Raw genomic sequence first — 27,807 nt, 5'->3', positions numbered from 1 at the left:
CAGAGGAGCAGGAGCTGCATCCATACATTTGGTGAATGTGCGGGAGAGAGTGCTAGGCGAGCGGAAGAACCCGATATTGGTAAGCTTAGCCTCGAGCGAACCTCAGGAACCTCCTGTGACATGGAAGGATGGATACATGAAAATAGGCGTCTTTTAGATCTATCGTGACAAACCAGTCCTCGGATCTGATCTGGCTCACGATGGCAGGAATAGTAAGCATTTTGAACCTGAACCTCCTCAAAGGCCGGTTCAAATCTCTGAGATCTAAAATCGGCCTCAACCCCCATCCTTTTTGGAACTATAAAGTACCGGCTGTAAAATCCGGACTCCCTGTCTGCATGAGGAACACGTTCTATGGCCTCCTTTAGCAGCAGAGATTGCACTTCTTGTTCCATCACCTGAGTCTGCTCGGAACCACAGTAGTCTGCACCACCCCAGAGAATTTGGGGGCAGTGCCCGAACTGCAGTCTGTACCCTGATTTTATTATATGCAGGACCCATGCAGATATGTTGGGAAGATGATTCCATGCCTCTACAAAATCTACTAAGGGAACCAGCCTCTCGAGGCTGGTCTCGAGTGTTTTCGAGCACCGTTCTCGACTTCCTGAAGCGAGAGACCGGCAGGATTTAGTCGATCACGGTTCTTGTGACCACAATTGGTGCTTGTTTTTTTTTTTTTTATATATATATTTTTTGACACGAACGGCACGGCGTGCGTCCGCTGGAAATTGATGTGGCCCGAGGCGTCAGAGACGGCGGGAACCGACACCGATTTCCTGAGGACTCCGCTGTGAGAGCAACCTCGGTTGCTCTGCAGCGGGGGGGGGGACAGCCCTCCGAGGTTCTACCACCTTGGTAGGACCTCCTTCCCGAAGCTTCTACTAAGGGAACCAGCCTCTCGAGGCTGGTCTCGGGTGTTTCCCGAGCACTGTTCTCGACTTCCTGAAGCGAGAGACCGGCAGGATTTAGTCGATACGGTTCTTGTGACCACAATGGATACTTTTTTTTAATTTTTTTTATTTATTTTTATTTTTATTTTTTTTGACACGAATGGCATGGTGTGCGTTCGCTGGAAATTGATGTGGCCCGAAAGCGTCAGAGACGGCGGGAAACCGACACTGATTCCCAAAGGACGCCGCTGCGAGAACAACCTCGGTTGCTCTGCAGCGGGGGGAACTCTGTGGTGCGAGGAGCTGACTGATGGCTGGGGCTGATCTGCTTGCCCTACTCGATTTAGACTTACCTTACGGGGGAAGCATCAAGCAGAAAAGATCTAACCTTTTCCTTTATCCTCGATAAATTCAGCCACAGATGCCTCTCTGTGGCCACCATAGCTGCCATAGCCAATAGCCATTGAGTGCAGGCAAGAACCAGCCCGACCTGCCGCCATGTAAGCCCTACTTATTAAAGCAGATGTATCCCTGCAGGGCTTACTAGGCAGCGCCGGGGTTTTAGCCCATATCCCGTGCCCCCAAAACATCGTCTGTAATCACCACACTGGGGCTGGAGACACGGGACGAATGCGGTTTACCCCACGATCTCGAGATATATATTTATACATATTTTTTTTTTTGTGGAGATCGGGGAAAAACGGCAAACCCCGGCGCTGAGGTTGTGATCTGTGCCGCAGGAAACGCTCGTCTCATTTGTCTTTCAACTTGCGTTTCCTGCTCATTTTGTGGCCAGCTGATATCAAGTCTGGCCACGGCACGCGTCACAACCTCAATCAGCTCCTCATAAGCTTGGCGAAAACTGGCGTGCTTGACTCACGGTTGTCCGCATCAATGCTGAGCATATCCACTTCCTCGGAAGCAGAGAGCTCAAGCATTGGGACCTGATCGTGGGCAGAAGAAGCCGCGACGCGGGCTTCTGCACCACTCACAGTAGGCTCGGGATCCTCAAACGAAGAATGAGAAAGTGCCGCAGCAGTCTCATTCTCATCTGCAAGATCCCGCTGCGAACCCCACGATCTCAACCACCGTGCTGCCTCAACAGACGCGGGACCAGATCCATGGGGAACGCGAGCCTGACCGTGATCATCAAAGCACGCCAACCGGGAGCGCAGCACTCTCATGGGTAGTGCTTCACAACTTTCACAGGCAGATCCCTCGAGAGCTGCCTGTGCGTGCTGCGCTCCCAAACAATTCACACATAAAGCGTGCGTGTCCCTACCCGTAATAAAACGAGGGCAGGGGTGCACGCACTTCATGAACTGTTGGGTGGCCATAATATTTTTAAATCAGACAAACAACACCAAATAAGACAAACAATACACATAGAGCGTTTGCTGAAGAGCGAAAGCTAATGTGTTTGTGTGCCGGCGTCACTTTTATGCATCCGGTTATGCCGTCACATGTTACGTCATGACGCAACACCAATCAAGATTGGAATAGTTTCATTCATAATTCAGAGGCGCACGCTAAGGAGCGTTCCCCAAAGAGTCGTTTTCAACGACGCAGTGCGAGTTCCCTCGGAAGGGAACTACTGTTATTTGGGTAGTTGATTTCTTTTAATCCACATCAAACTTTTAGGTTAACATTAATTTGATCTAACCTATACAGTCAGTGCCGGTCCTCTAATTTGATTAGGCAAGCAGTGTTCCAAGAATGTAGTAAAACATTTGACACTGGGTTTTATATATTAAAACCACAACATTAAAACCACCTGCCTAATATTGTGTAGGTCCCCTCATGCCACCAAAACAGTACCAACCTACATCTCAGAATAGCATTCTGAGATGGCATTCTTCTCACCACAATTGTACAGAGTGGTTATCTGAGTTACTGTAGACTTTCAAACCAGTCTGGCCATTCTCCGTTGACCCCTCTCATTAACAAGGCATTTCCGCCCACAGAACTGCCACTCACTGGATGTTTTTTGTTGCCATTCCGAGTAAATTCTAGAGACTGAAAATCCCAGGTGATCAACAGTTACAGAAATACTCAAACCAGCCCGTCTGGGACCAACAATCATCCATGTGATTATCTAATCAGCCAATTATGTGGCAGCAGTGCAGTGCATAAAATCATGCATGCAAGGGTCAGGACCTTCAGTTAATGTTCACATCAACATTCAGAATGGAGAAAAAATCTAAGTGATCTGGACAATGGCATGATTGTTGGTGGCAGATGGGCTGGTTTGAGTATTTCTGATACTGCTGTATCTCCTGCGATTTTCAAACACAACAGTCTCTAGAATTTACACAGAATCATGCCCAAAAAAATGTAAAATTCCAGTTTTTATGAGCGGAAGTTATGCAGATGGAAATGCCTTGTTACTAAGATAGCTCAACAGAAAATGGCCAGACTGGTTTGAAAGTCTACGGTAACTCAGATAACCGCTCGGTACAATTGTGGTGAGAAGAATAGCATGCAGGTGGGTGCTGTTTTGGTGGCACGAGGGGAACGTACACAATATTAGGCTGATCTGTGCATACTGTATAATCAGTGTGCACTGTTTCACAATAAGGCACCATGAACATGTATTAAATGAATTAAATTAAATTTATTCAATACAAGTTAAGCTCAATCGACAACATTTGTGGCTTAATGCTGATTACCTTAAAAAAATATATTCAAACTCGTCCCTCCTTTTCTTTAAAAAAAAAGCAAAAATGTAGGTACAGTGAGGAGAAATGGAAGTGAAGAGCCAATTTTTGGAGGATTTAAAGACAGAAATGTGATACTTACCATTTTATAAATGCACTTACATTGTAATTTTTACAGTAATTTAGGATTTTAGTGTTAAACGCTGTAAACTTGGCTTTAACTTTAAACAGAAAATGTTAGTAAGCAATTTTATCACACTAAAATCATGTTAACACACATATTGTTTATGTCTTGTGGCTCCATTGTAAGTGCCTTACTGAAACACAGATTTCTGCTTTGTTAAAGAAAAGGAGGAGCAAGTTATTATTATTATTTTTTTTTTGTGGTAATCAATATTATGCCACATATGCTGTCAATTGCGCTTGACTTGTATTGAACCCAGAATACTCCTTTAAGAAATTAAATAGGGTCAACATTGAATCCATATTGACTCTAAATGACCACATGCCAAGCTTAAACAAAAATAAATAGTGAAAAATTACCCATTCAGCTGCCCATTTAATCACACTTATGTCAGGTTTGGAATCTCATTTTAATTTTGGGGTGAACTTTCCCTTTAAGTTAGGAGATTATTATCAGAGTTCACCAAGTTTTAAGTACATTGCCTTTCCTATCACTTAAGCAGACATAATTACAAACGTGAAACACTCACGGGAATATTAGCACAGAAAAAGTGCCTCCCCGACAGTCTCTAATGCAAGCCTTTGAGACTGTAACTCTGATGCTTTGATATTCTATTTTAATTTGCCTTTCTAAATGCTCCATAGAGCAGAAGCTTCAAATAACTTCAGAGGACTGTACTCCATACACACTATTCCCACAGGACATGTGAAAAACGACTGCCGCATAAGCACACATCACTGAAGAATCAGAGTGCTCACCTCCTCAATGTCGTTATCCAGAGCGATAATGGCAAGGGGCGTGGAGAGATTGGCATTGTTCGAGATTGTTGTGCCCAGCGGAGCAGATTCCGAGATGAATCCATGATAAGTGGACACCTGGAAGTACGGCACTTGATTGTTCTCATCAAGCACCTCAATGTGGAGATTAGCGAATGCCGGGAGAGGGTGTCCGTTATCCTGCTCTGCCTGGAGAAAAAAATGTAATCAGTTGATAGAGCCACAAAATCCAGAAGACAAGAAGAATGTGAGACCAAGATGGGATACTATAGTGTCAAACTACTGATTTTTATGTATGATGGCTGCTGCACACATAAGAAGGACAATATGATACGCCTCTATGGGCACAAGAGGGCTTAACACTATCTAAAGACTTGGGACTCTTAATTAAATAAAGAGCATGACTGATTCATTCATTCCCAAACTTAATTTTCTCCATGCCTGGCATACATCCAAGGGCTCTTAACCATCTGAGCTTTTAGTGCACATTCTTAGAATAAAAAGGTTCTGTGTGGTTCTATATAGAACCCTAGGGTTCGTTGCTCAGCTCCAAAGAACACTTTATGCCAAAAAGGTTATATTTACAAAGATTTACAGAAAAAATAACCTTTGGGTTGACATTTGCTTAATCTGATGTATTAAGCAAATTTATGTATATGCATAAATTACCTAAGTTTTGTATATAAAAAGATTTGAACATTTCACTACATTACTTTTCTATGTACTTTTACAATATTTCATTCTGCAGAAAAATGTAACATTTATATGTACTTCTACAGCTTTGTGTTTCATTCGAAAAAGGATAAATGACAGATGATCAGATCCAATGTCATTTCTCTTTTAGACGACATGTTTATCTTAGTATTAATATAGAGTATATCTATTGTATAGTCTATTCTTGACACATAATTAAAGAAAAGGTGTAATAAATTGTGTTTATCATAAACAGAAACCAAATTGAGCTTTTAGCGCTATTTTTTCCCTCCTATCTACATTGCGCAAAAGCGCATTTAAACCGCACGCTAGCAGACACGCAACTCGCAAATGTGATCAAAATGCCCAAGCATCCTATTTTTTATTTTAAGGGTCACAGAAAGTCGGTTGACCTGAGAGTAGGTTACCAAGTACCCTGGTAAGTAAGAAATATAAATTAATTTGTTGATTTATTTTATGTTATTTTTATTTTTTTTGACTTAACTCCTTTTCATTTTTGACTTTTACGTTTATTTCAGCAAGCATAAAGAATAAATGTCCAAAAAACGGTTTTGTCCAGGCCTGCGATATTCTCTGCCAGGAGGTTTGTAATTTCAATCTTGAACTATTAATCCTGGTACCAGGTTATGTTAACATTTATTTATATTTTTCCATCTAGGAAACATGGGAAAAATGAAGTTTCCAGGAGCACATAACAGCATTGAATTAAGCCAGCTGCACTGATATAAAGAGATTAATCAATTATGAATTATGTTAATTATTGCTTGTGTTGTTGTAAATACAAACTATTACAAATGCAATACTTAATAATAATTAAATGTCTTTTATATGGCTATTTCACTTTTTTAGAGAAATATGAAATATATATATATATTATTAATTTTTTTTAACAAAGCAAATATGAACTGATACATTTGAACCATTACACCCATAGGATGGATTGTATAGATCAGGAATTGATTGAATCATGAAAAGTGGACATTACATACCAGATTGGTGCCAGGTGATCGGAAGGGGATGGGTTAAAATGTAAGAAGAAAGAGTGACATTCCATAACTCTCTCATTAAGAAAATATGCATAAATCAGTTATAAATACAAGAGTGACAGCACTTGTCTTTCAACAACTCCAATTCAGGCTGTATGGCAAGTTCTTAGTTACATATACAGGTCCTGAAAAGCACAGCTTGATGGCTAAATATGAAAGCCTCCAAATTTCTGACAGCCTGTTTCACCATTAGAGTCAACAAGACTTGACAGAACTGTAAATATGAGAGAATATAAACAATCTAGTGTGACAGAGCTCTTCACATATTGGTAACAAATGATGAATATAAAGTTTACTGCATCAACTAGATTACCTCTCACAGGCATTTCTTTTGGATCACAGGGAAATACATTCAAGAAGTATCAAAATGAGAAATGATTCATAATATTTTGGGGGTCTTTACCCATATAGAGGCATTATTAAAGAGATAAATAAAGCTTCAGATAGAGAGGATAATTATGTTGATAACCCTAACCTAACCCTAAACCTAACAAAACTAGTCTAAACCTCAGATGACATGCCCACATCAAGCCCACAGTTCATTCACTAACCAAAACTGGCAGAAGCTGGAAAAACTACCACTTCCGATCTGAGGTGTATTTTCCATTCAGTGACGTATCTCACTGATTAACCACCATAGTACGATGTATCGTTGGAGGTATTAACTAGCTAGTCAAAGTTGTTTCCCGAAACTGTTGCACATCGCTTGAACCAAGTGGGTTCAACAATTTAGAGCTGTAATTAATGACATTACTCAGGGGGTGGAGTCATAATTTGTACAGATATTAAATTATAATAGCTAATTTATACATACACCAAAAAGCTGTTTAATGTGCAAAAGCTGCTGAAGACACGAAAGAGGTGTGCACTGTGTAAATGCGACAGACGCAATGCACAGCAATATTGGGGTTTCCCTCAACATCAGACTCTAGGATTCCCCCGATGCACTCGAGCAGATACGCACGACACTTACCATACAGATAACCGTGTTCTCCGACAGAAACCGTGTGTGTTAAAGTGCTGTCCCTTAAATGGTTGCATTTGTGACTGCATTATGTTTCAGAACACTGCTTTCTGCAAACCCCAGATTAAACCGTTTTCTTAAATTCATGTAAACTAAGTCAAAATTGTCTTGACAGAATTGAAGTGAAATGATCCCTGACGATAGAGCTGGAGTTTCTGGTTTATTCATTGTTTAAATCAAACTGTTATGTTTAATTCAGACTTCAAACAGACTTAAAATGTATACTGCACACATTCATTGTGGGAAAGTGTAATAAGTCAACACTGTTTAGATACTTTTTAGTATATGTCAGCCCGGGGTCATTGCACTGATGCAACACCACAATACACACAGACACACAACAGTGATTCTGTCTCAATGATCAAGTGATGGCGAAAGGATCTCTTTTTTTGAAATAACAAAAAACTGAAATCAAGTACTTTGCAGCCTCTGTAAGGCACAATTAAATTACCAAAGAAGCACGTCCTGTCTTAATTATCACCAAAATGCCGAATGAGACGTTGTCTTCAAGTGCTTTTCATGTAGAGTTCAAAGTTTCTTTCAGTGGCCATTTACATAGTTGGTAACTGTGTGAAAAAGACGTAAATTTACCAGGTAATTCAACAATCTTATTGCAATTTACCAGATTGCATGTGTGAAAGGTGCTATTGACTGGTTCGGATGACTGTGAGTAAGTGTTTTCAGACAATGCGGAGATATAGGGCAGATTGCCTACTGTATATCTCTCCCACAACTGGCTCAACACCTGCAGGTGAAGTGTACATTCTCCATACAGTAAAAATCCAATACTGTGTTTATTATGCCAATAATATATAATAAGTATGCACTGCTCCACACAATCAGTTTTTGCGCAAAGATGTGCAGTTGAGTCGAGATTGAAACTCCTGGAAATCTACTTATTCCAATTAGTGAAGTTTCAGTAAGTAAAAAAAGGATCTTGAATTATATGTGTTATTGTTTTTCACACATTTAACAGTCAACTATTAATCACAGAAATGAATTAGCCATAAAATACTGCATATACAGTATGTCTGTGTGTGTGTGTGTGTGTGTGTGTGTGTGTGTGTGTGTGTGTGTATATATATATATATATATATATATATATATATATATATATATATATATATATATATATATAATACACACTCGCTGTACATGTAATTGATGCCCAAAAGTAGCAGCTCTCTAGTGTTTATAGCCTGACTTGTTACACTATACTGGATATTGACTTCTCTGTCTGAACAAATGGGTCAGATTTTATCACTTGCAAAATGACAGTATGAAAAATCCCCCCTAAAGATCAGATAAAAAAAAAGACTATAAGTGGTCACAGTAAGTAAACTACAAAGTGAGCCAGACTGCAATTGGAGTTCACAGCCTGGAATGTGCCTATTCCCCCACATCATGCTCTTTCCAATAAAAGTGCAATACTCTGACATTTACTGCAACCACTACAATCTTTCTTATGCCTAACTATAGTGGCCAAAAAAAGTATTTGGGCACTTAAGACAAACTTAAAATGTATGAATTCCAATGCATTAGATTATATAATCTAAAACCATCTGCTATTAAATGATGTTAGCGCTTTTTCTCAGAACTGAAAATACTTAACTTGTATTAGCCATTATTGCTTCAATTTTATTAGCCATCAATTGACTTTAAACCAACTGGAGCCATGGTTATTTTTAATGGATGTTTGAAATGTACACAGGTGTCCTAGCAGATTAAACACAGATGGATTTCATCACATTAACTATGACATGTTCAACTAAGTTTGATAACCAGCAAGTATCTAAATACTTCTTAGCAACTCATATATTACAGAATCCAAGTGACAGAAAACAGTTGGATTCAGTGTTTCTTGTAGTGTGCAGGCTACGCAAATTGATTTTAAGGGGCTGAAACAGGGGCTCATCCTTGCTGGTCTTGATTTGGAAACTGTGATGCTGACTGCTAGGTCGATGGTCTGTTGTCACAATAGAGGTGATGTTATCGCTGCATTGCTAGTGAACAGACTGAATGTCCCTAAGGAAAATCTATGAGAAGCTCTGCTGCTGATCTTGCACTGATTTGCAGAGGCAAAAATAGTGTACCTGTCGGCAGTCAGAGATACAGCGCAAAGTATATCATGCAGTTGATCTTGTTGTATGAAAGCAGTAAATTCATGAATATATATATATATATACCCAGCTTAAATTCCATTTTGGTTGTGGGAATGCTAAAATGTTCAGTTTTCTGAATTTGAGTACAATGTTATTTAAAGGGGTCATGTCATAAGATATTAAATGTTCCTTGATATTTTGACACAGTCAGTGTACTATAAAAGCATACTGTACAGTAAGTTTCAGAATTCAAAATCCACATTTCAACATGAAAACATCATCCTAACAGTGAAGTACAGTGGAGGGAGCATAATGATTTGGGGCTGCTTTGCTGCTTCGGGGCCTGGACCGTTTGCCATCATTAAGGGAAAAATACATTCCCAAGTGTATCTAGATACCCTACAAAACAATGTAAGGGTGGCTGTGTGCCAGCTGTAGCTCAGTAGAAGTTGGATGATGGAGCAGGACAAATACTCTAAACATCCACTACAGAATAGCTTAAAAAAAATAAAATCCACCTTTTGTAGTGGCCCAGTGAGAGCCCAGATCTTAACCCAATAGAGATGCTGTGGAATGACCTCAAGAGAGCCGTTCACACCAGACATTTTATGAATATGGCGGAGCTGAAGCAGTTCTGTAAGCAATTCCTTCTGAACATTGTGCAGGTCTAATTCGCAGCTACCTGAAACGCTTGACTGAGGTTATTGCTGCCAAAGGAGGATCAGTCAGTAATTAAATCCAAGGGTTCACTTTATTTTTCTAGAGCACTGTGAATGTTTAATGGGATGTGTTCAATAAAGATATGAACTATTATAATTGTTTGTGTGTTGTTAGCTTAACACATTGTGTTTGTCTATACTTGTGACTTTGATGAAGATGAGATCACATTTTATGACCAATTAATGCTGAAAAACAACACGTCAAAGGGTTCACATATTGTTCTAGCCACTGTATGTTTGGAAACCATTTCAATGGGTATATATGGGATATATATATATATATATAATATATATATATATATATATATATATATATATATATATATATTATTAAGAAAGACTGATAGAAGGTTCAGACAGACTGTTATTTACAGATATTCTACTGCAAAAGAATAGTTCCACCACTGACAAATAGGTGGTGCTCTTTCCAGATGAAAGGCTACTATAAAAGTTTGCGGTTACTGTGAAAAAAACAAGCTTATCTCATTGTTCTTGTTTATAGTCAAAAGGAAGTGTGCTCTACTGGTTCTTTTTTTTTTTTTTTTAAGAAAAGTTGTATGAATTTTATCACAAAACAGAAGGGTTAAATTAAAACACAAGCATATGGCATTCAACCAGGAATGCCATCATACAATCTAAAACTTCAACAGTGACCGTTCTGTTTTGATGTTATTACCTTAATGACAAGGTCGAAATGCTGGTGTTGTTCTCTGCTGATGAGCCGTAGAAGCCGGAGCTCAGCTGTGGTGCGGTTCAGGAAGAAGTACTCCGCATATGACGCAGGTTTCCCTACAAAAATAGAAGGCAGGTATGAGGAATCCATAAGATAGATGACATCCATTCAAGTGTTTGCCACTGAAAATAATAACTCAATGGGGCGCCATGATTTTGAAACTTACTCGGTAGCATACTCATTTTTAGAGCCATACTTCAAATGGAAAAGGCAGGTAAAACTCTAATGCACTGCTTCTATAAATAGCCATGCATAATGTTGAGTCTTTTGCTGATACTTAAAAGCATGAGGCTGCTGTCACAGCTGTGGTCAACAATATGTTCTGACATATCTCTGACTGGAGGTACACCATTTTGGTTGTGCACTTTAGTTCCTCGAGTCAGGTCGGGAGCAGCATGGTTTCATGAGATCGCAGATCAGTTTCCAGGTTTCATCTCAGCTCACAGCAGGTGGCACGCAGCATAAATGCATTTGGCTCCAGCAGAATTCCGACCCACTGCTCTGCTCTGCTCTGCCTCCCGTGGGAAAGCACTGCTTCCTACATGGTAAGGATCTGTTCGCCAATAGCGACTGAATATAGGGGTATTTCTTCTAATATGGGCACTTTTGGCATTGTAGACTTAAATAATCCTTCCTTATAACACACTTTTAAAACTCACCAACTTATGTAATTTGTTTCATAACAATGTCCAAATTGATATGCATCACAGAATGATTCTGTCATTGTCATTTTTAAACTTTACATTATATTCCCTTTGTTAATGGATTATAAAGGGGTTTATTAATGGCTAATAATTAATTTACAAATGCATTACAAATCTTGAATATGCAGTTAGCACAACATGCATAGAAAGGGTGACTTTCGTGCAATACCTGTCAAACAGTGAGCCATTTTACCTCATGTTATAAATGTTTAATACACATATTCAACTTTAGTAACCTAAGAATGTACTTTAATGAAACATGTGTAAAACATTTATTAAAGAGTTGCCAAGATTAGAAACCTTCATACAATTTATGCATGGCTGAATGGCCATTAGACTTTATTACATGTATGTTATTTATAGAATATTAATAATATTGTATTGAGGGTTTAGGACCAGATATCAACGTAACAAGGAAACTGACAACACAAGTGAGTATATAAATTACATTAAGAACATAAACACAAACTGCAATTAGACAGATTGCCTATATCTCTCCCACAACTGGCTCACTACTTGCAGGTGAAGTGTTCATTTTCCATAAAGTATTTAAAATAAGTATGAATAAGTGTATTTATTAAGCGTTTATAACAAGTTTAAATGCTCACTATTTGGCTTAAATAGTGCATGTCAAAATTTTCATTCATGTAGTTATAATTGCATAACAGTGATAAATAATGCATTTGCAAATAAATTAGTCATTAATGAGCCATTTATAAACCCTTAACAAAGGGAACATTAAGGTAAAGTATTACCTAATTTTTCCATAAAATGTAATTTTTCAGAACAACCAAATTCCACCATCATTTCCATCATAATCTGAAATCATCATTCATTTTGTTAAGGAAATGACAGTGGTGAAAAGTGGTGACTCCTTTGTCTTGCTAAGGCTAAATTAAATAGCTAGCATTTTATGTATCCTTTATACTCACAGTTAAATAATATTTTCATTTAATTTGTAATTTCTTTGCAAAATTTAATAAAATTACTGTTTGAAAATTACACACAATTAATATCCTGTTAACTAGTGATATTTACTTAGATTTTTCTTTACACATTACATAATTCATCACTTGCCTGCTTTCAGTTCACATTGTCGTCTCCTTAGTAACTAAGTATACAAACTTTTGAAAATACTTTTTAGTGGCAAAATAGTTGGTTGTGGTTGAAACGACACTACAACTGAGGGACCGTTGTAACTTGTGGAAAAACTGATATAGGTTTAATCTATATACAGTATTCATATATATATAATGAAGCCATTATCTTTATTTGTATCCGTATCTGTCATATATTTTCTGACAAAATTATCTGTTTCTGTCAGATAGAACCGGGTGTGGGTGGGCCTTAAACTGGATGACAATTTTTAAATGTTACTCTTACATGAAAGTTTATATTAATAAAATATGACTTGCAAATTCCATTTCATAATAATAGCCTAATATTCATTATAAAAAATTATTATCATACAACTATTATACAAAAGAATTTAACATTGCAATCAGGTTTAGGCTATAAATAAATACACGAGAATCACGTGTGAATTGTATGATACATTAACATAGACATTTCAAGAAGTGGAAAGTGTATATGATGTTGTTTCTTAGTTAATATTACACTTGACAAGCTCCTTGAGACCGCAAACAGAGTCGAGACCGTGCCCAACCGATCTGACAACACAATGTGCATATTTTAATTCATAAGGTTTACACTTTAGAAAATTTTTTTTATATGTTTATTTAAAATCTTCCTTTATCCTTGTGCCTCTTGAATAATCCTCATGATGGCGCAGCAGAGGGCCGCCATGGTGTGGAGCTCCCCAATTATTTTGTTGTTTTTGTTTGTTTGTACTGTGTTTAGTAATCTTTTTCCAGTCAGTTCTACCAGGAACAAACTGCTGAACATTCGGCAGCACATACCACATAATCTTTTCCCGGTTTTTGAATATTCTGACGTTTTGCTGGACATTTAAGTCGGAGGTGCAGCTGTGTTGTTTAAATGCGCTACGAGATGCAGGCGAGGGACGTGAGCCAGCGTGTAGGTCAAGCTCCGTCAGCGCGGCGTTCGAACAGCACTGCCGAGCATTCATCTAGCGAATCTCCACTTCCCAAAAAAACGGACGAACTACATCACCTCACACATACAAATAAGTACTTTTCAAACTCTGCTGCACTGTGCTTCACAGAAACCTGGCTGAGTGAAGCCATTCCGGACAGCGTGTTACATCTGCCAGGCTTTCAGCTATTCAGAGCAGATCGCATCGCAGAGTTTATGGGGAAAAAGAGAGGCTGCAGAACATGCTTTTAAATCAATGAAAGTTGGTGTACAGATGTAACAACATTAAAGAGGATGTACTGTCCTAATTTGGAAGCACTCTTTATTAACTGTAAGCCATTCTACTCTGAGTTTTCCTCGTTTAATCTGGTGTGTGTTTACATCGCTCCAAAAGCGTCTGGGAACATAGTGCTGCAACAGCTGGCTGATCAAATCACAGACACCAAACAAAAATACCCAGACTCAGTTATTATTATTCTTGGGGATTTTAACAAAGCTCACACGTGAACTGCCCAAATACAAACAGCACATTACATGCCCCAACAGAGACAAGAACATACTGGATCACTGCTACACAACAATAAAGGATGCATATCGCTCTGTCCCAAGTGCAGCTTTGGGACTCTCTGATCACTCTCTGGTTCAACTTCTTCCGACCTACAGGCAGAAATTAAAATCAGCTAAGCCAGTTGTAAGGACTGAAAGAGATAGACCACTGAAGCAGAGCGGGAACTACAAGCTTGCTTTGACTGCACCGATTGGAGTGTTTTTGAAGTTGCAGCCCTCTGTCGACCCCTCTGTCAAGCTCCTGAAGTTTGCAGACGACACCACTGTCATCGGCCTCATCCGAGATGACGATGAGTCTGCATACAGGAAGGAAGTTGAACGGCTGGCTCACTGATGCAATCATAACAACCTGAAGTTGAGCACGCTCAAAACAATGGAGATGATTGTGGACTTTAGGAGGAACACCCCAACACTAACCCCCCCTCACCATTCTAAACAGCACTGTGGAGACAGTGGAGTCATTCAGGATCCTGGGCAATACCATCTCATAGGACCTGAAGTGGGAGACACACATTGACTCTGTGACATTGTGAAAAAGGCCCATCAGAGGTTATACTTCCTTCGCCAGCTGAGAAAGTTCAACCTGCAACAAGCGCTGTTGATACAGTTCTACTCAGTAGTCATTGAGTCTGTCCTCTGCACATCAATAACTGTCTGGTTTGGTGCAGCTACGAAATCAGACATCAGAAGACTGCAGAGGACAGTGCGGACTGCTGAGCGGATTGTTGGTTGCCCCCTGCCCCCCTTCAAGAACTGTACACTTCCAGAGTGAGGAAAAAGGCTGTAAAAATCACTCAGGATCCCACTCACCCAACCTATTACATTTTTGAACTGTTGCCTTCTGGCCGACGCTTCAGAGCTCTGAGCACCAGAACTGTCAGGCACAGGAACAGTTTTTTCATCTCATAAACAGTTAAATCCACCCCACTGAGCAATAATTATGTGCAATACACAGTTTAAGTCTATTTATATTATCTAACATATCCTCTTCTGCCATTACATACACAGTACATGTTTGCACTGTACATAACATACTGTATTTTTGTACTTTATATAACGGATTTGTTTTAGATTTGCACTACGTATGTGTGTGTATGTATGAAGATGTGTGTCTGTGTATATGCGTATATGTATAATTATATATATATATATATATATATATATATATATATATATATATATATATATATATATATATATATATATTTATTTAATTATTTTTAATTTATTTATTTATTTTTATTTTTTTTATTATCTATGTCTTGCTGCTGTTTTTGTATTGTTGTGTACCAGAAGCTCCTGTCACCAAGACAAATTCCTTGTATGTGTAAGCATACGTGGCAATAACGCTGATTCTGATAATCAGTCATATGAATATATTTAAAAATTGTATTCAGATGAATCCGATATTTGTTTTGAAGTCACTATTCATGCTTTTCCGAAAAAGGCATTCTCTTCGGGAACATCCCTACTATATTTAAGCAAAATCACACGAGCAAGAATGCGATATGTCCCAACATCCACACTGATTTAGGGCCATATAGCATGATTGCGAGTGTTATATTGCTTATATACAACAGTTCAATGAACAAGTACATTTAAAAAACTAGGAAAAACTGAGTATGATCACAAAAAATATATTTGTGAATAATAGAACTACTTTCTTACATGACGGATCAGAATCTGCCGTTGATGGTTCAAACCAAATGATGAAGTCATGTCAAGACAAGTGGTGCATCCAAGCCTCTCAAAAACATCACTTCAGAACAACTACTATCACAGCTTGGGCTGTTTCTAACATGTTTTTGGAGAAACAAGGATGTGTGTGTGTGGGGGAGGGGGAGAGAGAGAGAGAGAGAGAGAGAGAGAGAGAGATGGAGAGTGTGCGATCACCTATTGATGATGCTGTAGTTTGTTAGTCAGCTTTCTGAAGATAATGTAATTTTGGTGAAATGCATTCTATTTTCTCAGTGGAAAAATAGCCATCCAAGTGGGGGTATTCCTTTCTATTTCGCAGTAGAAGTCAAAAGTCATTCCCTATAGAAACCGCAATGTCCTCTGCCATTTGTTCTCTCCAATGTGGAAAGTCCGGTAAGGGGTAAGTGCCTTGAGTTTGTGTAATTAATCAGGCTGTTGTGTCTCTCAGCTGTGATGAGCCTCAATGCTGAAGTTGTTACTTTAAAGCATTTTAAAGCTATTTCCTTGCATAAGTAGCGTAGTTGTAATACAAGCAATCATGGAGTGTTGTTGAATATAAACACTGAGTGATGCTGACTCTTTTCACGTCACCAACTGTCTAATATTACACACACAAATGGTCTTTTGCCTCCACCTGATGGCTAAAATATGTAATGACACAAAATTAAATGTAAAGAAACAGATGGCTCTTAACACATCTGCACTGCTATTACACTTTAGTTTAGAATGGCACGAACACAAGCGGAGTGATACAAATAGTGAAGCGTCCAAGTTCTGATGATGTGAGATCATCGGTTCTCATGGAACGTCTCTCTTCCAATCAGATACGAGGACTGGAACTAAATGTTGTATATATATATATATATATATATATATATATATATATATATATATATATATATGATTCTCAGTAAATTCTAGAGACTGTTGTGTGTGAAAATCCCATGAGATCAGCAGTTATAGAAATACTCAAACAAGCCGGTCTGGCACCAACAATCACCCATGTGATTATCAAATCAGCCAATCGTGTGGCAGCAGTGCAGTGTATAAAATCATGCAGATACAGGTCAGGAGCTTCAGGTAATGTTCACATCAACCATCTGAATGGTGAAAAAAAATTTGATTTTGAGCTAGGCATTATTGTTGGTGATGGGCTGGTTTGAGTATTTCTGTAACTGCTGATCTCCAGTGATTTTTACACACAAGATTTCTGTTGTAATTTTTACACAATAAATATTGAAATAGAGTAGTATATCATAAAAAAAATTATGTTTAAGGCATGGTAAAAAGCTTCCAAGAATATTCTTGTTTGATATTTTAATGAAAATTAAAACCTGGGACATAAGAAATGCTTGTAGATGAAAAAATAACAAGCAAACAAACAAAAAAAAACACACACATACAGCAAATAATTGGACAGATACCTACCTATAAGGATTGTGTACATGATGCCTGGACGATCTGGCGGTGGTTGAATGTTTCTGTCTTGATCCACAGCCTGAATGGGTGGTGTCACATTGACAGGGTTTACTCGGCTCTAGAAAAGAGACACAGAGAGAATAATTACATTATTTAGTTGTTCAATTCACTTTCTTTTCACACCCCGTTTTTCGTCTGCAGTCATAAAAGGATGGCACTGCAAGATAACGTCTTTCTCTGCCATGAAGCAGCAGCAATAAAGGCATTTTGGCACTGTAATGTCAAGTCACCTCGCCATATGCAATTTACGTGCAGATTCAGGAGAAAGCAGATGGTGATAGGAGATATGTGCTGCATAATTGTTTTTAGGGAACAAAGTGACAAAACAATGATCTGGTGAGAGGCTGATTCAATATTCCTGATGTAGAATAAAAAAATGTTTACAATAAAATTTCTAAACGTCATTCAAACAAGATAATTGAGAAGCAAAATTTTTTGTAAGAAAACAATACTTGTTTTAAAAGATCACCAACAACTCTGTTGAGTACACATGTAAACCTACGTATTCATGTGATTTTCTAATCAGCCAATTGTGTGGCAGCATGCAAATGTATACAATCATGCAGATACAGGTCAGGACTGATTTGAGTATTTCTGTAACTGCTGATCTACTGGGATTTTCACACACAACAGTCTCTAGAGTTTAGAGAACGTTCTATAAGTAGGTGTACAGGTGTGGGTAATAAAGTGGTAAGTGAGTGTATCTAGAAGTAAGTTATTTTTTTCTTTCCCCATTTGCAAATGTTTATTTATTTAATATTTTATTTATTTATTTAGTATTGCTTTAGGCATAAACTTCACTTTATTGTGTAATATTTATTATATACAGGGTGGACAAAACAAACGGGGCCACTATCTATGTTTGATTGCTCATATCTTAATAACGCTTAAAGGTGTATGGGTGATTCTATAATTTAGGGTTCACTGCATGTCCACTGATGTTAAATATATTTATACAATCAAATTTCTTCAAACAAATTGCATTTTATGTGTAAACTTGCTTAATGAAATAACATCACACAGACAATATGTGCAATATATTCTTCATTTTGCTTAAAATGTGCCATTATGGCCCTAAATGTACTGTTTTGTCCATGTCCGATTTCAATGTGAGAAAGTTGAGGGTCCAAAAACATCCATTAAAATCATTAAAATAAATCTATTATTTTTGCAATCGTTTACAAATGTCTTAATATTAAAGGAAAATAATAGTTTCAAATATAAATTATTTATGTAAATACTTAAAATATATTAATTTATTCGTGTCCACAAAATGTTGGTCAACTATGTTACAAACAAAACCTCCCCCAGCAACTCAAAAATGGTTTGTCCCAAGACCATTTGACCAGCACCATGTGATGCCATTTTCCTCTGTGGAGGCCATTTCAAACACACCATGGTGAGTCTCCTCTCAGTTTTTTTCAATATTTGATGTAGAAAAGCATATTGTCAATGGCCGTATTATTAACCATCAACTATGTTTTGTACATTGTCATGACTAAAAAGTTTTATTTATTATAATGAAATTTTGTGTTGAATTCTTACATTAACCTGCTCAAAAAAATGCTATGTGGTTAGCTAGGCTAGGTCCACCATTTCTGTTATGGGGAAGAAATATGGAAATTGTCAACTAAGTTATGGTCAACTAAATTACGGTCAACTATCTTTCAACTAAGTTACATCAGTGCTCTATGGCATATCATGATCATTAATTGTTTCTATGTTATTTATATGGACTGAACATGTGTATATATATTATGTATGTAGATATATTATTTTACTTTTAAAAATGATACATTTAAATAGGTCTCCGCAGCTGAGAGACAGCGGAGATACAGGGCTCGCCGTGATCCAGATCCTGAAAGAAGGGCAGTATGTTTGGAGAAGCAGAGAGAGGCATGGCACAGGCTCCGGTCACAAGGAAAGGTTAAGACAGTGGCAGATATGAGTGAGAGAGAGAAAAGAAGAACAATGATGGTGTCAAAGAAATGGTCCCTATGAGAATAACAGCGAAGAAGAAAAAGGAAATAGAGTTAGGAGACATGCTGGAGATGTTTCAAGATCAATTGACCCATTTGAAACGGCACGTATTTAACATCAAAAGTAAATTTTCACATTACCGTGAATTGAGGCTAAATATGTCCAACAACGAATGTTTAATTCACGTTGATTTTTCTGAAAACTATTCATGTAAGCTTTCATCTGAAATACAAGCAATGCACTTCAACCAGAAACAAGCTACCCTCCACACAGGAGTTCTTTATGTTGGGGGGACAGCAGAGCACATGTGCTTTGGTACAATTTCTTCATCAAAGAGAAGGGCCCTCCTGCCATATGGGCACATCTGTCCCCCATTCTCGATGAAGTCAAGGCCTCACATCCTTCTATTGAGGTGGTGCATTTCTTTAGTGATGGCCCTACAACACAATATAGGCAGAAGGGAAATTTCTACCTCTTGACCACAGAGCTGGTGAACCGTGGCTTCAAAAGGGGAACATGGAATTTTTTTGAAGCGAGCCACGGGAAAGGTGCTCCCGATGGAGTGGGAGGCCTCCTGAAACGGACGGCTGACAGGCTTGTAAGCCAGGGGCATGATATCGGATCAGCAGAGGACTTATACAGTGCTTTGGTTGATAGTGGTACTGTACGAGTGTTCTACATCTCTCAAAATCTTGTGAATGAATTCCTCAAGAAGATGCCAAGTTCTCTGCCAGCAGTGCCTTCAACCATGAGAATACATCAGGTGGTCACAGGGTCCTTGGGAAAGCTTCTCTATCGAGATGTAAGTTGCCCTTGTACCACCAGGCAAATGTTTGAGTGCCAGTGTGAAGACACACATGCCTTCAGCTTTGAGGTTCAGCCATCAACCCCTGCACTGCCTCTAGTACACTCAAACAAGGACAATGAAATTCTGTGGAGTCCTCAGATGATTGGACAGTGGTGTGTTGTGACCTATGAGGAGACAATTTACCCTGGCACCATTCAGGAAATCACAGAGACTCATGTGCAGGTGAAGTGCATGAGTAAAGTTGGACGTGCAGTGAACCGCTTTTTCTGCCCCCTGAGAGATGATGTGCTCTGGTACTTGTTTGAAGAGGTTTTCACCAAAAGCAACTTTGCTAATTCAATTCTGTCTCATGAATAAAATGTTGTCCATGGTTAACAATATGTCCAGTCAACTAGGTTACTTGTCTCAACCGTGTGATTTTCATTGTCACCTAGGTTACACTTAGATTTTTAAAGTTAAAATGGCCAATATTGATGTTTCTGACATTTTTAAGCATTCAACTTATTTGCATAGGTTGGAGTTTACTATAACATCTTTTTTAATTATCAAAAATAACTTTAATGGAGATTTATGATGAAAAACATCCTTGTCCATAAGGACAGATATAAATGCATTGCATGTTCATCTTTAAAAAAAGGTTAATTATGAAAATCATTTTAAATAACAAATGTATGTGTGGCAGAAATAGACTCAAGAGCCTTCTAAATTGCATTTAATTTCAAGTGCAAGACTGAATTGAATGGTTTGTATAACACCCTTTTTGTCCGTAACATAGTTGACAAACTCTGAAGTAAAAACATGTTTTTAATTAAAAAAAATGTAAAAACAGTTAATATTTAAGCTCTGCAGATAACAGATATGTAACACTGAATTAATATACTATTTTGAGACACTTAATGTTCCACTGAGAAAGGACAGTGCTCTTGTGCTTTTCTGCTGACATGAAATGTACCCTAAATTAGAGAATGACCCGTATATGCAATATATATAGAAAAGCAGTTTTTGAATTTGTTACTATTACGGTTATCCAATTCGTAAAGTGATATCCTTGTGGTAACAACTCATTACGCAGCTTCTAAAGTCTTGATTGAAGTATGACAGTGTGTAATTCATGTTGTGAAAAAGTCTCTTCAAGTAATGTTTACCACAGACCTTATTTTAGTCATAAACAGAAAACTGCAAATCTTAAAACCATTGACGAACACCCAAGGGAACCCATTGCTCCAAAAATGTAAATTCTCTTCTGGGTTTTAGGAATACAAACATAAAAACACTGATAAAGAAAACATTATTGCAGTGCTATTGCAGCAATGAGCTGCAGACATTTGTCTGCACAATTCAATGCCACATTTCCTCTCTGTCGTTAACGAGTTCCGTAAACCTGTCTTTCCACGGTTCCTGAGTCTGAGGGATGAGTAGATCTCTCTGCCTCTCTCTCTCTCTCTCTCTCTCTGTCTCGGGCATAATATCAGCAGTCAGTAAATAAGCTCATCTATAATTCAAGCCGCCTCTGAATTGTGACACTGTTACAGTGAGTGGCGTGGGTGAACCCGGAGACGGCGTTAAATAAATAAATAAATAAAGCTTTAAGAAAAAAAAAACAAGCCCTCTGCAAGTGAGCAAAGAGCAGGAAGACTCTCATCTTCCAGACAGCAGTGCCAATAGCCTGATCTGTAAGACCGTTTGTCCATTTGGGTGGCTGGCACTTGAGACAGACATTGACAAGCAACATGTCTGACAAGCTTAAAGAGGAATTTAGTGGAAGAAGTAAAGAGGCCAAAGATAGATATTTGACGAAGATGACAGTTTAAAATGACTTAATCTCTTCCGTTTGTATAAATTTGACCAAGACATTGCTCTCAAGGGGTTTCAGCACCTTGCAATGCTGTTGTAAAGGTGTTCTGAGTAGTTTATACAGCATTGCTTTGTAGTTTCTAGAGTGTTCTGGGTAATTGCTTGGGTATTCTGGGTGGTTGCTATGGTGTTGATAGGTGGTTGCCATGTTGTAGCTAGGTGGTTACCATGGTGTTGCTAGGTGGTTATTTTTGTTTTGCTATTTGTGTAAATTTTATGTTATGTTTATGTTATGAGTTACGTAACTCACTGCTTAACTACAAAAGTAAGATGCATCCAAGATGATTGGAGGAATTAATTAGTTAATGAAGTCTGTTTCTCGACACTGTACTATGTCGCACATCCATCGTTCGAACCATGTTGGTTCAACAATATTGAGCTGTCATTAATGATGTTACACAGGGGGTGGAGTAATAACATTTGAGGAAATAAATTGCCATAACTCATTTACATGTACTTCAGAAAGCTGTAGCTGTTTTAATTTGTGAATTCTGCTGAAGACACGAAAGAAGCATGCACTATATATTGCTACAGATGATTGCAGTGCAATAGTGGAGTTTCCCTTTTCTGACTTTGGGATTACCCCGACGCAGTTGAGCACATACCCAATCTTTAAAAACATACGCGTTAACATGGACAAATAAGCTGTATTCTCCGAAAGAAGCCATGTATGTTAAAGCGGTTTCTCTTAACAGCTTTTAATCCCTTTCTGCAAAACCCCGGAATAAGTCAAAGTCAAAGTCTTGACAAAATAAAAAATATATATGGAATAAAATATATAGCCTCTGTGAACCTCTTATATAACCAGCCTGAACTCACATAAAAATCGGCAAGTGTGTGCCAGTTTTTCTTTCCGAAATCGCTATACGTTTACCTAATTTGAAAACACTGTGTTTCAGAACATATAAACATATGTGACATACATTTATATCTAGGAGTGGTCGCCAGAAGCCAGTTGTGAAAATTATCTTTTCAGCTGAACAGGTTGTAAAACAGTAAAGAGAAATGCTTATTTTATTTAATCTATCCCCCAAGAAAAACCCAAATCTAACCTTAACTATTAGTAGAGACAAAATACAATGTAAGGTATAAACATACAATCTCATCACGCTTGTGACAGTTTATACAAACTTGATTACTTCCTCATATGAATGGGGATTGAACTGTAGTCTCCAATGTAACAGTCATGCCACGAGGGAAAATGATTGTTGTTGAGCTGTTCCAAATATGTCAGATGGGAGATAGGGCTGGTAAGTGAGTCGGCATACTGTTGCTGATCCTAGTGTACTGGAATCTTCAGAAACAGCATCTTTCCGTGTTATCATGTTTATCTAACAAGAAACTATGCTTCTAACCACAGGTGGAGAGCTGTAGTTCCAACCACACAAATATGCAATGCAGTTTATGAATGTTCATTGGATCGACGTTTTCGGGAAACACCAAATCATTGAACTATGTTGGTAATGATAAAACTTGAAACCATATATGGTTAATGATAATTTTGTGGAACGCACCCCAGATTTTATTTTACCGCATTGCTTTGTGGTTGCTAGAGTTTTCTGGGGGTTGCTCAAATGTGGGGTATACTGGGTGGTTGCTTTGTAGTTGCTAGGTGGTTTCCATGTTTCCTACTGGCCCAAGCCAAAGCCCATTCCTATGTATTGATATTATTCCTAGTTTTTTGTAGTTTTTAGCCTATTGCAATGCAGATATCAAGGTGTTCAGAATGGTTATTTGTACATTGCTTTGAGGTTGCTAGGGTGTTTCTAAGTGGCTGCTAGGGTGTTCTGAGTTACAAACTACATTGACGTATGTACCGCAAATGGTGCAATGTGATTTACAGACAGAAGTTTAACACTTGTGGTAAGGGATTTGTTAAAACCCGTAACCCTTTGAACATACAATAAGCAATTGTAATACCAATGCTTGCTTTAGAAAGAATTGAAGAAGAAAAATAAAGGAAAAAGAACACATGACATGAGGAGTTAAATGAGTCACCAGGGGTTATGTAACTTTAAAAGATATTAGCATGAATCTTTATAACTACAGTAAAAAAAGAAAAAATAATTTAGATCACAAATGCCAAAAAAATTCAAGGAAATTATTAGATCTCATATTTTACTTATTTCTCAGTTCAATGGAACAGAATGCCGTCCAGTCTAAGTTATGCAGCATAAGAATGTTAACTGGGCACACAAAAAAAGTATTCCTGTTAGAGTTAACAAGCAGTAGCAGAGAACCAGCATGGTCAAGATATATTTCTCACGGTTGCTCTGTAATTCCCAGCCCATGCAATTATAAAGCCTCTGATGGCAGTAAATCACAGACTCATAGGGCCTTCACTGAGCAGATTACCTATCATTCTCCCTCAATCTTCCATTATTCAAACAGATGCTACATGTGTATAGTCATATGAGAAAATGCTCAAGGGAAAATGACTTTTTGAATGTAATATATTTAAAGATAGTACTCATGTGAGTCATTGTAAACCAAAGTAGCTCACAATTAATTTGAGTGTGACCTTGAAAAAGCAACTAGGGTGTGTGTTTGTGTGTGTGTGTGTGCGGGTTTGGGTGGTATATAAGGACATTTTTGGGGGTTACAAGCTGATAATTACAAGGGTATTATGCTATAAATGTGGTTTATGAGGTTCCGATAATTAAAATTGCTTAAAAAAACATATTAAACTATGTTTTTTTGAAAATGTAAAAATACAGAAATTGTTTTGTGAGGGTTAGGTTTAGGGGTAGGGTTAGGATTAGAAGATATAATCTATAGTTTGTACAATATAAAAATCATTATGTCTATGGAGAGTCCTCATAAGGATAGCCGCACAAACACCTGTGTGTGTGTGTGTGTGTGTGTGTGTGTGTGATACAGTATACTATAGATCTCTAGATCTCCACGGTAATGCGCTCAACAAGCAACGAGATAAGCAGCACACAAACTATTTGCTATTCACAAACACATTAAATAAATCCAAGTTGATGTTTTTTTTTTTTTTAAATAAGTAATACATAACCAGAACCCGACAGAATATGCAGACTTTGTCCACATAATTTTGGGGGGATATCTGCAGGGGTTTTTGCTATAGAGCACAACAGTGCCCACATTTTCAGCCGCCTATATACTTAATGTCTGCATGTAAGAATAAACTCCAATCCCATGAGCATTGTGAATGACATAAAAATATAAAAGTATTGATAAAGTTGTTAGTTATATGTTTATTGAAAATAAGCAACAACACATATTTAATTTGTACAAAACAGAACCACGTACATGCAATGTGTTGGCCAAGCATTTTCATGCTTAAAGAGAGTATCTGTTACTGGCTGAGTGTCCAGAAGGTTAGATGAGCTTTGTCCAAGCGGAATCTTTGAACCTGGCCTTTTATTACAGTATTTAATGAAGAATGTGACTCATTACTGCTGCTTTATTAACCTCCCACCAAGAGCTCCCAAATGTGAACCGCTAAAGCAATAACAGGCCAAATAACTGAGTTAGAACATGAAAGTGTTGCCATCCCTGTTCGCTGCCCTTTTGATAAGGCTGGCATGACTCCAGGGTGGCTCTCCACTGAGAGCAACACCTGCAACAACATCTCTGAAGCACTGCCTCTCTCTGTGTTTCTAATGTGACAAATTCAGGCTCCTAGTGGGATAAAAAGACCTCATTAAATCTGGTTAAATAGAGATTTATTATGGTATGTTCTGTAAGTCTGTTCACTGCAACAACAAAATTTAAATGAATACATATTCTGTAGTTGTATCTTATTTTCCAGTATATACATTCTTAAAAAATGTACTTAAATTTACTTCAAAAAAGTGCAATACGATAATAAGTCTTGTTTTCCCATAATATGTCTTCAATTAAAGCTGAATGTGGTTTTTATTTTCCTGTGTTAAAATATGTTCCCTATGCAGTGTGTGTAAGCCATCTGCTGTTTTTTTTTTTTTTTCTTCAAAATGTGTAAACTGTGACTCTGTGGCACTAACAAAACATTGCTTTGCTTGTTTGGGCATTTTGACCAGCCAAACACAGCAACATTCTCAACCAATACTGTGAGTTTGGATCTGTTTCTCAACCAATAGCAGATGAGGTGAGTGCTCATGAAACCTGTTCCAGACAAACATTTTAGTAATTCTGTTTGGTTATGCTAGTCATGCAGAAATTAGTATTTTTTTAGCTTTAAGTTTTTATAACCCATTTGACTAATCCATTGTAAATAACCCACTCAAATGACTGATTCATTAACGAATCGGGCATCATTAGTTTTGATTCTAAACAGTCAACAGAAAATATGGGACACATAACATGATGTCACAGAGCACTCAGCTACGCCTCCCTCTGGTTTCATCCGCTCCCTCTCTCCGGAGTTTTAGAACTGCACTTCCCATCTTTCCCTCTGGTCATTATCTATCTCCATCCCTGCCTGGTTTATCTGATTATCCTCATCACCGTCAAATGTTCATCATTATCTCCCCTATATCTGTACAGTCCCTTTCATTGTTACTTTGCAAAGTGTTGTTTTGCTCTGCAGACATTACCAAGCGTTATTCCCTGTTTCCCGTTATTATCTGGACCTTAGATCTCTGCCTGGACTCTAGAGTCTGTGAACCTTTGCTGCTTGCCCTGACCCTTGCCTGTGTCTGATTACGAGTACTGGATTGTCCCTTTATCAGAGCCTGTTTCTGTTTATGTCTGCTTCTCTCTGTTTGAGCGCATGTGTGAATAAACTACTGCAAATGGATCCAAACGCCTCTGCCTCTATACTACAGAACACTTCACCATCACAGGATCCAGCAGAGTTGTTCCTCCTAGCCCACGAGGTTTCTTCGCAAGCATCGGAGTTGGTTACACATCGTCAGCAGCTGGTTAAATTGACTACTCTCACTGAGGAACTGGTGAAATCTGTACGGGCACTCACCCCAGCGATCACGGCCGCTAATCAGGCTCCAGCACCCGCCGCACCTGCTCCTTCACAGCCTGTTGTGAGTACCTCTTCCAGCAATCCCAAAATGTCACTCCCCGAAAAATTCATGGGATCACCAATCACTTGTAAAGGTTTTCTGATGCAGTGTGAGATTTGTTTTAACCAGTCACGGGAGCACACCACCAACGACAGCCGTATCTCCTTTGTGTGTTCGCTCCTCACTGGAAAAGCGCTGGAGTGGGCAAAGGCGATGTGGTCAGGAGGTCAGCTCTCTACTTTCTCTTATGATATGTTAGTTACTCACTTCAGAGAGGTGTTTGAACACCCAGTGGATGGAAAGGATCCGGGGGAACTTCTTCTTTCGTTACGCCAGGGAAGCTCCACAGCGGCCGATTACACTCTCACCTTTCAGACGCTCGCTGCACAGACGGGCTGGGCTGAGGAACCCCTCAAGCTCTTATACCGAAAGGGTCTCATCTCGGAGCTTCAGGGAGAGCTAGCCTGCCGCGATGATGGAAAGACTTTAAACCAGATTATGGATCTCGCCATTCGTCTCGATCATCTCATCCGGGCTCGTCGCTCATCGTACAAAACTAATTTCTTTGTTAATCCCTCAGTGAGCACAGAACCCAAGCCAAGCGACTTCACTCATATCACTACGGCCGAGCGTAAGAGGAGAAGGCGGCATAATCTATGCATGTATTGCGCTCAACCTGGTCATCTGAGAGCTTCCTGTCCAGTGAGACCTCCTGGGAGACCCACATCCACAGATTCGATTGTGGTGAGTCCTCATGTTTCATCTCTAAACTCACTCATTTTGGAGATTTCGCTATATTAAAATGGAGAGAGTGTTAAAACTAAAGCATTAACTGACTCTGGAGCGG

The 27,807-nt window shown here is 38.5% G+C and overlaps 1 protein-coding gene across 1 annotated transcript in view; it reads right to left on the bottom strand.

Moving 5' to 3' along the window:
• The window catches only part of LOC127627230 (protocadherin-15-like), a 505,252-nt gene that overhangs the window by 261,739 nt on the left and 215,706 nt on the right, over positions 1-27,807 (bottom strand). The window contains exons 10-12 of the mRNA XM_052103574.1: positions 17,298-17,406; positions 10,789-10,901; positions 4,490-4,696 (exon numbers count right to left, since the gene is read on the bottom strand). Of these exons, the coding sequence (XP_051959534.1) occupies positions 4,490-4,696; positions 10,789-10,901; positions 17,298-17,406 (429 nt within the window). The remainder of the gene's footprint in view (positions 1-4,489; positions 4,697-10,788; positions 10,902-17,297; positions 17,407-27,807) is intronic.

The sequence above is a fragment of the Xyrauchen texanus genome, chromosome 33 (assembly GCF_025860055.1).
Source record: "Xyrauchen texanus isolate HMW12.3.18 chromosome 33, RBS_HiC_50CHRs, whole genome shotgun sequence".
NCBI lineage: Eukaryota > Metazoa > Chordata > Actinopteri > Cypriniformes > Catostomidae > Xyrauchen > Xyrauchen texanus.
The sequence above is the reverse complement of the archived record's forward strand: the minus strand, read 5'-3'. Positions and strand labels throughout refer to the sequence as shown.